The sequence below is a fragment of the Solanum tuberosum genome, unplaced genomic scaffold (genome assembly GCF_000226075.1).
Source record: "Solanum tuberosum cultivar DM 1-3 516 R44 unplaced genomic scaffold, SolTub_3.0 scf00116, whole genome shotgun sequence".
Taxonomy (NCBI): Eukaryota; Viridiplantae; Streptophyta; class Magnoliopsida; order Solanales; family Solanaceae; genus Solanum; species Solanum tuberosum.
Genome location: NW_006239040.1, coordinates 33,891 through 49,751, shown reverse-complemented (window position 1 = coordinate 49,751; position 15,861 = coordinate 33,891). Strand labels below are relative to the sequence as shown.

Sequence of the window (15,861 nt, the reverse complement as noted above, 5' to 3'; positions counted from 1 at the left end):
ATATAGAATTTTTAAAAGTACTTTAAAAAAAACAAATAATTTGTTATTAAATTGAAATAAACTTGAATAGTGTGAACTAGATAGAAATTCCTATAATAGATTATTATTAATCAGAATTGAGATGTTTTTGATAATAAGGGAAAATGCAACAAGCATAGAATAGTAATTAAAATGTTAATCTTATCAAGAGATCACACAACATAAAATAAAATAAATCATGAAAACATATACTCATACCAATTGGAGATTCATTTCATTGATTTCAATTAACTAAATGAATTAAAACTACATGTTACATCATTTCCATTTATTAAATTACAATCTTCAAAAGAAGTGAGGGTCCTAGATTTCCCCCCTGGCTTGACCCACACATCGGCCAAGTAGTTGTGTAGTGAATTACCATCCTTGGCAGAGATTAATAGTCGATAATTTAGTCCATCAACAACTTGATATTCTCCTTTTACTACTTCTTTAAATTTAAATTTTGTTTTTTCCTCTTCATTATGCTCATCAACCGCAAATTTTCCTATCTCCACCACTTTAGGGTCCGTTGTATTGGTTATGGGCTTCCAAAGACCTATAGTTTTTGTCCAACCACCTGAAATTACTTCTTTCCGACCGCCTTGTGTGGCGGAGACATGGAGGAGAAAGATGGTAACCACCACTAAGAGTGTTCTTAGGATGGGATTGAATTTGATGGCCATTTTTTTCTTTGCAAGAAGAAAATGAATGAAAAATGTGAATTTTGTGACAATGAAAAGACTTAACTAGGTGGTCTTATTTATAGTGGAGAATCAACCACTTGTTAAGAAACTATGTAGTTTGATAATTTTAAAAATATATCATTAATTTACAAAATCTTCTTTTTTCCTTCATTTTTGATTGGAAATTTGGTAAATATCTAAGTAAGTTATTAAGTATTTTTTTTTTAATAAGACATAGTAATTGTTATTGTTATATATTTTTTAAAAATTTAAACAATAATAAATTGAAAATAAGTTACTGCCTCATCTATCTTTTTTTCTCTCTTTTTTAAGAAAAGAAAGCACTTTCTCCGTCAACTTTTATTTGTCATGTTGTGCTTTTCGAAAGTCAATTTGACTAATTTTCAAAGTTAAATTAGATTACATTAATTGGATATTTTAAACAAAAAATTTAGATATTCAAAAACTATACAAAAAAGTACTATACATTGTAATTTTTTGTATATCAATATGATGAAAAAATATATCATAAAATGTTAGTCAAAGTTTTTATAATTTGACTCTAAAAATGGAAAAGTATGATAATTAATAGTGGACGGAGGTAGTAAGTGGTATGAAAATGTATATTTTCCTTTTTTATTGGTAGATTTTAAAAAAATTCAAGTGACTTTACAATTAATGTGGGATAAAGATGCATTGATTTGTGAATTATCTGTTAATTTGTTTACTGATGAACATTTAATAATCAAGATTGTCATAATTATTACTATTTGTTAGTTGACCAAATAACGCTATATTTAATACATATTGGTCATAGTCAAATATTATTTTTCTTTTTTCGTAATTCAAACATTTAATTAGTTCTTTTCAAATATATAGAAATAATTATATTCAATGAAAGATTTTCTATGCTCAATTTCTGCCTAGAATAAATCGATCTCTAAGAAATCCTCAAATTTAAAGGACTAGACTTTTAATTAAAAAAACCAGATTTGATAGGCCTAATTAATTTTTATTTGTAGCACCACTTTGTATAGTTCATATCAGTTTTAGTAAATAGACTTTAGTTTTTCATATATGCCTCATAACTAAATTATTTTGGATTGAAATGAATTAGAATAAAATAATTTATTATCAGAGTGAAATGAACTTAAATAGTGTGAATTTGATTAGAAGTTCCAACAACATGTTTTTATGATGCAATGTTGATAAATTGATATCTACTTAATTACTATAACATGTTTCAGAATTTGAGTTCGATCGCGGCTTCTCCTTTTTTTGGGGATCAATACCAAGTCCTCGTAAGTGTAAGATTTTGCACGTTGTATCAAATTAAATAACATGCTCCATCGCTTGTGCGCCCCCCGTCAATTTCTTTGAGTTTCATTCTTGCGAACGTACTCTCAGTGGTGTTGCCGGGAATTTCATGAAGGGTGTCCAAACTTTAATAGTATTTTTTAAAAAAAAAAACGATGATTTAAAATATCAAAACAAATAATCAAGTTAAGCAATATTTAATTAAATATAAGAATTTTTTAAATAGAATTACAAGTGTATAATTCAAAACTAACATAAAGACAAAATAAACTACTATTGAAAATATAATTTAAATATATTATTACAATTGTACTCGAAAAGGTATTAAAATTTAAGGAAATAATTTAATTTTAATAAGATTCGAACTTGAGTCCCTAAAGCCAATCATGACACTGTTAACCACCATGCTACTGAACATTTATATTAAAGATACACATGTTTATTTACTTAATAAAATTCAAGAAGTCAAAATAATTACAGAAAAATGAAACACTCATGTGGGGAATCAAATCGAGGTATAGAGTAACATTGCGATGGCTATTACCAACTCCACTATGCATTACTTTGTTATTTTTAGGGCGTTCAAATTCTATATGTACCAATATAAAGTCAAAATTTTACGTGTATGTATAGTATAGCTTTTCGACGCAGGGTGTCCAATGCCTACGTGGCTCCGCCCCTGCGTACTCTCCATGCGGGATACTTAACACGTTAGCTACAGCACTACGCGAGTCGATACACACAGCGCCTAGTATCCATCGTTTACGACTAAGATTACTGAGGTATGCCAACTACCACCTATCGACCCCGATCTAATGATGTAAGTATGTTTAAATTATTACTAAATAATATACGAGTAATGAATTTTGAATCCAACTAATTAAATGGATTGTGGTACAACCCAAACTCGAACTATGATATTTAAATTTTGTATAAGCCAAATAAAAAAGAAACAATTAAGAGCGGTTAAACTACTCATCAAATGACTAGTAAAAAAGAAACATAAATCAAGTAACTAATCAATGTAACATCAAATCAATCTTTTATTAAATAGATTTAAAATCAAATATGAAAAACTAAACACTTAAATTTGTATAAAATTAAAAAAATAAACACATTAGTCTTACGTGACATCTTACCTAACAATTTTGTGTCATATATGGTATCATATGTGTATTATATCTCGTACACATGTATGTTTAAATATGTACTTGTGCATAATCAATATTAGAGGATGTAAATGATAGATAAATCCAAGTTAACGAGTATATTATTTGTGTTGAACAACAAAATATGAAATTTACTAACAAATTTAATTAGTCGTTCATGTTTTAAGACGTGTCATATTTTATTGGTGTGTATCGCAGAAAAAGTGGAGCATAATGTATTAAGCCGTAAAAGAAAGAAGATACAGAAGGCACTTTTTCCGGTGTAGCAGCGTAGCTGAGAGATTCTCTTTTACTATCAGAAAACTAAAATATGAATGTGAAATCTGCCGGTGGAGTTGTTTCTGGGTTGTGAAATTGTGGATTTTGATTCAAATTTGTTGTATTGAGAAACAATGGAGAAGGAGAAGTACTCGGAGGAATTGAATGTGGCTGTGAGGGTTGTGCATATGGCGTGTGGTCTCTGTCAAAAGGTGCAAAAGGGTTTTCTTGGTAACGCATTGGATGATGATGAGGTTAAGTCTAAAGATGATGATTCTCTTGTTACTATTGCAGGTACTTTTGATTTTTTGCAATTTTGTTTTATAATGGGGAATTGTATGGATGCGACAGTTCGTAAGTATGGGTAGATAATCACATTGAGATGGAACATGTTTGTTTACATTGGGAGCAGTGGCGGAATCAGGATTTTTACTAAAAGGGATTGTAAATATAAAGAAGTAATTTTTTTTGACAAAGGTGTCCCCTTTCGATACCATAAGCTGCTGTTTGTTTCACTAGGAAATTACAGCTAATTTTAGGTGTTGAAAGTACCCTGGATTATGGGAATTTGTTACTTGCTTTCTCATATACATGGGAGCTAAAAGAAGGAATAAGTTGTAGTGGAAAAGGGTGTTAATAGTAAAATTTAAGTTCTCAAATTGAATTGGACACAAAATTAGGCCTTTATTCATTAAGGGCATGATGCATTATTGGCTTTGCCAAGAAAAAATGATTCAGCTTGAACCCCGTAACCACAACCATACGAGTTAAAGAAGTTACTGAATTTGACTATCTTTCACTGTAGTGACTTTGACAGTAGTGGTGTATGCAGGAGTTTATGCTAGCAATGTTGGCTTATTGTCCACAATTCAACTTGTATGTGGTTGTGATCATTTACTGTGGTGATTTTAAGATTTTAATTCCGGTCTCAAATTGATTTTTACTATTAAACAGTGTTGGCCTATTACACACATATACAAGAATTGTGTATGAACACATTTTATTGAAGTATGTTCTGCCACTGTCTGTCAGCGTAACTGCTTTCTCTTCCCCTTTGAGTAGGAAGCAAGTAACGTTGGCCGAACACTATCCGCAACACAATCAGTTGACATGCAATAGGAGTCGCTGAATGAGTCACTCACTATGCCACTTCAGTAAATCTTGCCCTGTCTTTAGAAATATAATATTTAGCACGATTAGATGGTGGGTTGAACTTGGTACCAATTGCTACTTGCATTAATAACGCATCTTCTACAGAAATGGATATAACACAGTCGCCATACAACCAACTAATCAACATCAATTCACATATCTTTCAATTATCCTTTATCACTCAGTCATCTATTTACGTTATTTGAAACATTCCTTTACAACTTTCTTAGCTTCACCTTAGCCAAAAATTAGTCTAAGTCCACTTTTCAAAGACAGAGATTTTGTTCGTGACTTGTTAGTCAAAATGCCTTATCGAGTCCAGAAGAGAAGTAGAATCCTCTTCTCTACGTCATTTAATCGTTGGAATACAAATTTAGAATTGTGCGGAAGTGAAGGTCTAAACTACTACTTCTTAATATCATTCTTTCAGCGACAACAAGAAAGTAAGAAGTAGAAAAAGAGTGGAATAAGCATTTATTTTGGTATAAAATTTTATGTAGAGAATGCTCTCATTACTCTTAAGATATTATAAATTTTACATTGCTTGTATAGTTGAAACAAATACCCTCTTATACTAGCTTACATTGTGCAACTACAAGGGCTACAAATTATGTTCCTTTTCTGATGAAAGTTTAATGTATCTTTATCTGGCAGTGGTGCTCCTGAACTGTTAAAGGAGAAACTTCCTTTTCAGAGGCAAATACATGCTTTGGAAAGTGGAAATTGACCTTAAAATTGCTGAAGTTCATTTCCTTAGATAACATAAAATATTGCCTATCCATCTTCATTGTTCACTAATCATCTGCAAAGAAATGGGGTTCACATGACAGTTGAAAATTCTTGGATGGTGGATAAATGATGATGTTTCTACTTCGACATATTTCATAATTCTTAAATCATGGGAACTGTTGGTTAGTCTCAACATGCTTGGTTTTAGAAGCCTAATAGAAAAAGCAAGTCCAGATTATTCTTTTAATATGGAGGTGTTTGGATTAACTTGTGCCCATTCAATAATTACACTAGGTACTTGCTTTCTCCCAACACATATATCGAGTAACTCTATCCACAAGACTTAGTAGATAGAATGAAATCACCTACATTTTTTTGCCCTTACTGGGATTTGGACCCTGATCTCCTTTGATTTCATCCTTCTTCATTGATCTTTAGGTCACATCCTTGGAATTCTTACAAGACACAAAAACTTCACTCCGTTGTCTTCTGCTCTTAATACTTTATATCTGAGCTTTATGCTTAACAAGCACTTTAAGTTCACTGGGGTTGCGAGCAGTTGTGATTGTTATGTTAAGAAGCAGTAGCAGTAACCCTAAGGATCACTTTGATACTCACATCTAGTTTGAAACTTTTTAATCTTTGTACTCATAACTTAAATAAGGAACATAAATTATCAATAGAGACACTCTATGGTCATATAATTTGACCCTCTTATTTCTTTTCTCATTTTCCACGAGGTATTCACCATATGGTCAGCTTCAAAGCCAAAGGTCAAACAGTAGATTGGTTTCAGTTATGTCTTAGGTTATACAGTTGCTCTGAGTTCTACGCAAGAGAACACCCATAAAAATGACTTCCCTTGCTTGACGTATGAATGATTTTTCATGTAGCCACTCATGTTGTGTCTTCAGTTTGACTAGTGAAGGGATCATACAATTAGGCAAAATGTCAGGTAAGAAGGTGCATTTTTGAATCTCTTCACCTTGTTTAGTTAACAGGATTAGTGATACTTTCAGCTGCTAAATTTTGTATTTAGAATCAATATTCCATTCTTCAACATATTATCATTTGAATAATTGTTGAGAAAGAGTTGGCTGTGGTGGAGTAATTATGCTGATTAAGATTCTTATGGACGTACTGATTGATGGATATTAAATCCTAATTATTGAACAAGTATTTTCATTGTATACATGGATTGCAAATGCGGCAGTAACCTAAGTTGAGTTTTGTCAATTTGTCAATGTTCAACGTGCGGAATTTTGAGATATTAGTAAATTTTTTTCTTTTTCCATTTCTGGATAAAAGTTCAGATGCTTGAGGTTTTATTTTGGCTGCTTAATGATATATCTCATTTATGACTTTATAGGAGTGAACAGCATATTCTGATTGTTTGCTCAGACTGTTTAGAATTGTTTTTGGATTCTGGTAGTGTTTAATAGAAACCTGCACTTAAACGGACTCGGTTTTGCTTGTAGGGAAGGAGGAAAGCATTATACTCCCTCCATTCAACAATAGTTGTCCACTATACTATTTTGGGATGTCCAACAATAGTTGTCCACTTTATGAAATCAATAAATAATTTTACACTTTGTTCCTAATTCACCCTTATCATTAATTATAGTCATTCCTTATTACATTTTTCAAGACATTGTATTTATTATTTTCAAATGGTAATATGGTAAAATTATCCTTCTATTTGTAGTTTCTTAAGAAGTGGACAACTATTGTTGGACAGAGAGAGTATTATTATTTAAGAATAAATGTTTTCAGAACTTAAAAATTTGGTGCAAGGCTGATTTTTCTGGATGTTGATATAATGCCGGATTTTTTGGGTTCCTTAATACAATAGGATCCCTGACTAGCTTTTCTGCTTCTTGTATCTGCGCTGTACTATCTTAGTTGTGCTTCATTAATAAAATTACCTTACTTATCAAAAAAGGGGGGCATGGTTTGTAATGTTTGTTTTTATTCCTTCAATTATTCAGGGTGGAAGAAGTTCTTACTATTTCCAAGTTTGCATCTTTTAAAGTTATTGCATAGATTGTCTACAATGCACACTAAGTATTTCCTGCAATTTTTTTGCATGGATAGATTGGAGTGTGCAAGCAACTGTAAGCTGGATCCTTTCAAATACTTTTGGTAGCGAAAATGTCTCCATAGTAGCTGAAGAGGATGTTCAAACTCTTTCCAAGCCTGAATCAGCAGGTCTATTGGGTAAAGTTGTCAGCACTGTCAATGAATGCTTAGCACAAGCTTCTAGATATGGTCTGAAAGGTCCAGATAAAACCCTGGGGCCTTCAGAAATTCTGGAGGCTATTAGTCGCTGCAATTCAAATGGGGGCCCTCGTGGCAGGCATTGGGTTCTTGACCCCGTTGATGGTACACTGGGATTTGTGCGTGGAGGTCAATATGCTGTGGCTTTAGCGTTGATTGATAATGCGGAGGTTGTAGTTGGAGTGCTAGGATGCCCTAATTATCATATGAAAAGGGACAGGCATAATAAGCAACAGCAAAATCATATTTCATCAGAAGTTTCAGTGCCCTCACCTGATATGTTGGAAGAAGGATGTGTGATGTACTCAAAAAAAGGTACTGGTGAAGCTTGGGTGCAGCCAACGGTTTCTGGTGATAGTCAATATGAATGGCCAAATTTTGCCAAACAAGTTCGTGTTTCTCCAATTGATGATCCAGCATTGGCAACTTTTTGTGAGCCAGTTGAGAGAGATAATTCAAACCACTCCTTTGCAGCTGGACTTGCTTCCTCTGTTGGGCTTAGGTTTGTTGATAAACTATCTCTAGTAATTTGTTGCCAGTCTACAGCCGGCCTCCAAGAATTCATTTAGTTATAAAAGGCTTAAACAGCAAAATCAACGGCCAGCAAAGACCGTCATTGCATAGATAACTGCTCCTCTCCTTACAGTCAATTAGGTGCTTGATTAACTGCACCAGGAAGTCCAATGTTCTTCCTTCTTGATTGTTTCTAGCGTTGTTTTTTTCAATCAACACAATACACTTGCTTAAGGAAAAAATTATTGATATCATACTTTACGGGGAAAAAAATAAGAAGAAAAAGAAACATGTTGATATGTTATTTGACCTTTGAGAATTATTTTCAAATGTTTTGACTCCAACATTTTGCCACTGTTGGTTATCTATTTATCCTGTTATATTCTTCTTCAGACAATTGGATCTTTCCACTATTCTCTTGTACTTCATGTTGGTGTGTAGCAACTGTCAGTCTCAAACACATGTGTGCCTTCTCAGGGTGATAAGTTGTGTTCTCTAACATATTATTCTCCCTTGGCAGAAACAAGCCCCTCCGTGTTTATAGCATGGTAAAATATGCTGCCATAGCACAGGGAGATGCTGAAATTTTCATGAAATTTGCTAGAGCTGGGTACAAAGAGAAGATTTGGGACCATGCAGCTGGTGTTCTCATTGTACAAGAGGCTGGCGGTGTGGTGACTGATGCAGGAGGGCGTTCGCTTGATTTTTCTAAAGGGATATACTTGGAAAGTCTTGATAGGGGAATAGTTGCTTGCTCTGGCACTAAGCTGCATGAGAAATTAATTGGAGCTGTATATGCCAGCTGGGAGTCCTCTAGTCCATGAATCTCTCTTATCTGCTACAAGGACAGTGACTGGTTTTTGTCTTATTACGTACTCCCAGGTAAAGTCCTTTGCTATAACTGCGCATCTCACTCATTCCTTTTGTTTTGCACATTACAACAACTATGCCTCAATCCTAACCAAGTTGTAGTTAGCCATATGAATCCTCATTGTTATGTCGCTCCAATTTTAGTCCATAATTGACTAGTTTTACGTAGGATGTCAACCTACAGCAACCTTCCTCTATACAGGCTTGTGATCTGCAACATGAGCAAGCTCACACAGGCAAATTTCTTCTCTACATCAAGTTCCATTTAACCATTCTCATATTTCCGGTGCCCATGCAATACCTTAAGCGCTTTCTTCACATTACCCTCCATTCATCCTAAACAAAGTCTGATTCTATTGAGTGTGATACCCGCCCTCTACAAAATTGTAATTGAAAAGGTCGTTTATTAATAGGAAACTTTATTGCGACTGCAGGTGGTAAACATGACTTCTACACCATTGCAATTGGTTCATGAGATACGCGTTTGCTCTGGGAAGACATATAATGGCGGACTGGTTTCCCAACAGAGGTATTTCTGAGGCCAATGTCACGTAGATATGTTTTCTAATTGGCAAATTGGTTTCGACGTAGCACAAAACTCTGATTCCACTACTGCAGAGAAGAGTTTGCTTGTTGTTCTGGGACAGTGAAAGGGGAAACTTCATTGCTTCAACAACCAAGTTAAAAGTACATATACTTTCCACTCTTTTATCCCCTTTAGATTCAGTAATTTCAGTTTTCGATTTTTGGAAATACTATATTATCATCACGCCAAATTATTTTGATATGGTTTGGTATTTTAAAGTTCATTTATGGTATTCTGCAGTACGGAAAATCAACCATCATAGTTTGTTCGACTTTTACTTGCATATAAAGATATGATAGAGAATTATGACTTTCAAAATTCTCAATTATATCATACAAATATGATAGTTCAATTCTCTTTGTTGGTCAATCACACAAAATCGACATTTCAATTTAAAGAAGTCAAAAGTTCTAATGTCTAAATATCATACATATACGCAATGATGTAAGTATTGGATATCATACCAAATACCAAAAATTTTAAGAACACATCAAATATTTCCTACATTCATCACTATTTGATTTGACACATTCATTGCTAAAAATATTACTAATACAAGTATTTTACCAAGCTATTCTTATTAAATGATGTTTCGTATTAGGTCTTGAAAGATGAGGGTTAAACATAAATAAAAAAAAATGAATATAAAAATTTCAATATTCCCACACCACTTAACACTTTCAAATACTTACAGTTACACATACATTACTCCATTAATCACAAATTATTTAAAAATTTAATGAAGCAAATTATAAATTGGCAAAATTAAAAAAAAAAAGTTAATATAGAAATGGAGGGTCGGCCAAGGAGCCAACCCTATAGAGTTCCAGAAATTATGTCGGCCATATGTCTTGATAGCCATACAGCACTCGCCACGCAGGCAAGAGTGGCATATTTAGCCAACCGACCCTTTTTAAGCCTACAATGAGTTACAACTTTTGCTTTTATTTCATTTACTTCCCTTCATACTGTGCTCACTTGTCGATGTGGGACAGTATAGTGGATTATTTTTCTTTTTATTTAATATTTATATTAGGGTCTGACAAAATTAAAGTTTACGTCGAAAAATTGTAACGTGTTTTTCTAATAAAAATACTTCATATTCAGGGGTTAAATCTATTTTTTTTTAGTTTCGAATATATTCTTAAAAATGTACTTGTAATCTTAAAAATGTCTAGAGATTTTTTAATTAAGAGTAAATGAGATGTATAAAGTTATTAGTAATATCATTAATGTAAACCTACCCTACTTCTCTAGTCCTAGTTGTCCCTCATTCTTTACTTTCTAGAGTCATCACAATAAAACCTTAAAATAAGAAGTGTCGTTTTTTTTTTGACAAATGATAAGTACTTTTTCATCATTGGTTTGAGATTTTGGATTTAAGTCTTATTGAATATGAAGTTGCTTTTGATAGGAAGCGTTTGACTCCCGAGTCAAATTTGAATTTAGTCAAACTTTGACTTCCAATTCGAATTTAAATTTAGTCAAATCTCAATATGATAACAAATACTAGGTGAAAATTAAAAAAAAATAGAGTTGGCTATAGGCACCTATAAGAATAGATATAGAAAGAAACAATGTAGCTTATACACTATTAAATCTTGACCTACTTAATTAAAACCTTCTTTATGATCTTAATATATTATAAAGACAAGATACCAACAAAAATTATCTTACATTCTAAATAAATATTTTGAAAATAACCTCTTAATTTCCTTTCTATTCCTCCATTTTATTTTGTTTTTGCTTTGCAAGATGCCATCAACAGAGATGCATGTATTGGAGGGTCAATGGTCAAGTGGTCTTTGTGATTGCTTCAATGATCCTATCAACTGTATAGTTTAATTTTGCATTTTGTGTGTCTTCATTATTATTGCAAACTCCAATTTCTAAAATAATTCTTGATTTTTTTGAAGGTGTGACTACTTGTTTTTTCCCTTGCATCACCATGGGGGAGAATGCTGAGATTATATCAAAAGGAGAAACATGTAAGTTTAGTCTTCCTTTCTTTTTCGATCCTGCTCGTAGGATTACACTGCATATTTGTTGTTGAAAACTTAACATAAATCTTAGGTGGTAAGTACCACCTTTTCATTTTTAATTATCATCTTAAATTTGAGCTCAAAGAATAGGTTATCTTTGTTAAAGAGCACTTTACCGTTAAAGTGAAATTTTCCAGCGTAAACTCAAAAAATAGAGTTCCAAAATATATTACATTAGCTAGCTAGGGATATGCCCCATCACCATGAGGGAGAATGATGCATTAATCTCTTTATTTTTAGAAATATCATCTATTGATCACTTTTCGACGTTATCTTAAAAAAATCTCATTATCCTGAAGTTCTTAATTTTATAAGTGAAATTTTAGTATATTAAAATATTTGTGTGAAAAATAATTAAACCTAGTAAAGCAAAAAGGTGGTGGTGGTATATTGGAGCGCACCCTATCATGTGATACTCAATTTGGTAAACTATAGAACGTTGTCATGTGAAATCAACCTCAAAGAGTCCGCCCCACTTTAGAGATCGATCAAGAAGCCCATGCCTTTGCTTGAGCGTCACGATTTAGCTATGTGCTTCCATAGGGCAGGCCAGAGATTAGCCCACCAAGCCCGCCCTTTTCAAGGACGGCCCAATATACCTCCACCTTGACGCCCCTACTTGAGTTATAAGCTCACATTATTTAACTTGGAAAAACTCTAGAATATCAAAATTTTATATATGAAATTTGAAATTACCTCCTTTTTTTTTTGCAGCTTGTGTAGCAGCAACAACAATTTACTTCTTACTGTGCTCAATAGGGTGCCAAGGTGGTTATGGATTTCATTACAGATCCAAATTGAGAAAATTGTTAGGTTTGCCAAAGGAAACATGTAAAGATAACATAGTACATGGATGCTGTTGTTTTTGTGCAATTTGCCAAGAGCATAGAGAACTTAAACTCCATGGAGCTGATCCCACCATTGGTAATTACTACTTGAACTTTCATCTAGTCAAGTCCAGAGTTTAAGTTATATGCATTGACACTGGTATATTATTTCTATAATATTTGATGTGTTTGTGTTGAATTTTTTAAACATGTATTACTTTTGAAAGATTTGACATACATCCGATAATATTATTTGGGAAGTGTCTGAACAATATAAGTAATAATTAAACTTTCATGAAGTGAAGATCAAAGTTTAAGTTATATGTGCTCACAATTCGAACTCTTCAAAAATGTTGTCATAGACCTTTTCAAAATATTCTAATTTTAGAGGATCTAATACACACCTGACAATATTTTTGAAGAGTCTGAACAAGATAAGCCGACAACACATATAACTGAAACTCTAATTTTCAATGTCAACCTATATATTTTATTCGGATCCTTCAAAAATATTATCAGCTTATACAATGTCTTTCACTAGTAATTAATGACATAATTTATTTGATTAGTAAAAATTACCCTTTACAATATTTTTCAAAGCATTGTCTGATTATAGATTGCACTAATTTTTTTATTAGTTTTTTACGATATGTTTTTCAAGTGAAATACTTTTTTTGGCTAAAAAAACTTTTAACTTTTTCTCAAGTGAAATATTTGTTCAAATACCTTTATTTTAATTTCAACTTCAAAAATGCTTCTTCCTTTTTGAATTTTAATCAAACTTATGTTCAAACACCTACTAACTTGTTTGATTGTTTGGTGATGGTACGACTATAGGTTGGAAAGCAAATGTAGAGAATTGGAGAAGTCAAGCGGTAACTGTTCCTCCATTCTTTGAACCACAAATGACGCGCTAGGCTTTTGTAGAGATGGTGGACAAAATAAGTCGAAGCAGATTCAAGCTTAACCTAAATTACTCTGTCCCACATAGTAAATTTTTTTGTTTTCAACTAGCCCTACATAAACCTGCCTCGTCTAGCTAGCCACAACTTCTATTTTATTTTATATTTGTTAAAGGCACTCCATTTTGAAATTTTGAGAACTATGTCGCTCTGATTACCATGGCTCCTAAATGTCATAAAAATATGTCCCACAAATGGTGAGGCTTCACGTATTGCTCCCTCGACTCCCTCATGAGAATTTCTTAAAGGTTTTGTAAATATATAGATCAAAAGTTTTATCACTAAAGTATTCATGGGCTAACATACATGAAAAACTGAGAAAATTGGCCTCTAAATACCTAAAACGGACTCTAAAAATTGTGTGACTGTATGTACTGCTCCCCCAACTCTCTACGGAGGATTTCGTAAATGTCTCATGAAGAAATTGTCTGAAAGCCATATCACCAAATATTCATGGGCTAACACACACGAAAAACTAAAAAATTGCCTAATTCTGTAAATTGATCCCTAAATGCCTAAAATGAACTCTAAAAATTGTTAGACTGTACGTACTGTTCCACAAACTATATGAAGGGTTCCGTAAAGGTTTCATAAATAATTTGTTCGGAAGCCATAGCACAAAAAAAATTCATGGGTTAACACACATGAAAAACTAAGAAAATCGTTTAATTCCTTTAAATTGGCATTTAAATGCCCAAAATGCACTCTAAAAATTATGAGAATCTACGTCATGCCCTCTCAACTCCCTAAATAGGGATCTAAAAATGTTTCACAAAGAGATCGTCAAGAAGCCATATCACCAAAATATTCATGGGCTAATACACATGGAAAATTGAGAAAATCGCCTAATTCTTGTAAAATTGGCTCATAAATGTCCAAAATGGATTCTAAAAATTGTGAGATTGCATGTATTGCTCCCCTAACTCCCTACGGAGGCTTTCGTAAAGGTTTCACAAAGAAATTGTTCAGAAGTCATATCACCAAAATATTCATGGGCTAACACATACGAAAAACTAAGAAAATCGCCTAATTTTTGTAATCTGGCCCCTAAATGCCTAAAATGGACTCTAAAAATTGTGAGGTTGTACGTACTGCTCACTCAACTCCCTAAAGAGGGTTCTGTAAAGGTTTCGCAAAGAAATCGTCTGGAAGCCATATCACCAAAATATTCATGGGCTATTACACACGAAAAACTAAGAAAATCATTTAATTCCTGTAAATTGGCACCTAAATGTTCAAAATGGACTCTAAAAATTGTGAGATTGTATGTACTGCTCACTCAACTCCCTACAGAGGGTTCCGTAAAGGTTTCATAAAGAAATCATTTGAAGTCATATCACCAAAATATTCATGAACTATTAGCACGGAAAATTGAGAAAATCGCCTAATTCTTGTAAATTGGCTCCTAAATGCTCAAAATAGACTCTAAAAATTGTGAGGTTGTATGTACTGCTCCCCCAACTCTCTATGGGGGGTTTCGTAAAGGTTTAGCAAAGAAATCGTCTGGAAGCCATATTACAAAAATATTCATGAACTAACACACTCGAAAAACTGACAAAATCATCTAATTCCTGTAAATTGGCCCCTAAATACCCAAAATTGACTCTTGTCAAACATACCGTCCACGTTGTTCTTTTAAAATATGTATTTTTACCTTTTATAATTAATTAAACTAAATATCATTTAGTTGTGTAATTACAATAATTTTATGACATTATATTTTTAAGGGATAAGGGTCTAAAAAATACCTTAATTTTGGTCGGATTTGCTGTTGCGATACTAAATTTTCATGAGAACCTATTACCTCCCTAGACTATTTAATACCATATTTTAAACATATATATTTGCCCACGTGGATATAAAAAATAATGCAAAATTATAAATAGTAATGTGTCCACGTGGGCACATATATATCTTTAAAATACACTATTAAATAGTTTAGGGGATAAAAAATACGATATTAAATAGTCTAGGGAGGTAATAGGTTCTCATGAAAATTTAGTATCGCAACAGCAAATCCGACCAAAATTAAGGTATTTTTTAGACCCTTATCCCTTAAAAATATAATGTCATAAAATTATTGTAATTACACAACTAAATGATATTTAGTTTAATTAATTATAAAAGGTAAAAATACATATTTTAAAAGAACAACGTGGACGGTATGTTTGACAAGAGTCAATTTTGGGTATTTAGGGGCCAATTTACAGGAATTAGATGATTTTGTCAGTTTTTCGAGTGTGTTAGTTCATGAATATTTTTGTAATATGGCTTCCAGACGATTTCTTTGCTAAACCTTTACGAAACCCCCCATAGAGAGTTGGGGGAGCAGTACATACAACCTCACAATTTTTAGAGTCTATTTTGAGCATTTAGGAGCCAATTTACAAGAATTAGGCGATTTTCTCAATTTTCCATGTGTATTAGCCCATGAATATTTTGGTGATATGGCTTC

The 15,861-nt window shown here is 32.8% G+C and overlaps 2 protein-coding genes across 2 annotated transcripts; both read left to right on the top strand.

Annotated features, from left to right (window-relative positions):
* Positions 1 to 3,363: 3,363 nt before the first annotated feature.
* LOC102583745 (PAP-specific phosphatase HAL2-like) lies at positions 3,364 to 9,798 on the top strand. The gene is made up of 4 exons (XM_006349921.2): positions 3,364 to 3,742; positions 7,424 to 8,108; positions 8,640 to 9,001; positions 9,424 to 9,798. The coding sequence occupies exons 1-3, from the start codon at positions 3,583 to 3,585 to the stop codon at positions 8,941 to 8,943; spliced, it is 1,149 nt and encodes a 382-aa protein (XP_006349983.1). The 5' UTR covers positions 3,364 to 3,582; the 3' UTR covers positions 8,944 to 9,001; positions 9,424 to 9,798.
* A 1,696-nt stretch (positions 9,799 to 11,494) lies between these two features.
* LOC107061091 (protein PLANT CADMIUM RESISTANCE 12-like) lies at positions 11,495 to 13,380 on the top strand. The gene is made up of 3 exons (XM_015309833.1): positions 11,495 to 11,563; positions 12,332 to 12,541; positions 13,282 to 13,380. The coding sequence occupies exons 1-3, from the start codon at positions 11,524 to 11,526 to the stop codon at positions 13,359 to 13,361; spliced, it is 330 nt and encodes a 109-aa protein (XP_015165319.1). The 5' UTR covers positions 11,495 to 11,523; the 3' UTR covers positions 13,362 to 13,380.
* The last annotated feature ends 2,481 nt before the right edge of the window (positions 13,381 to 15,861 follow it).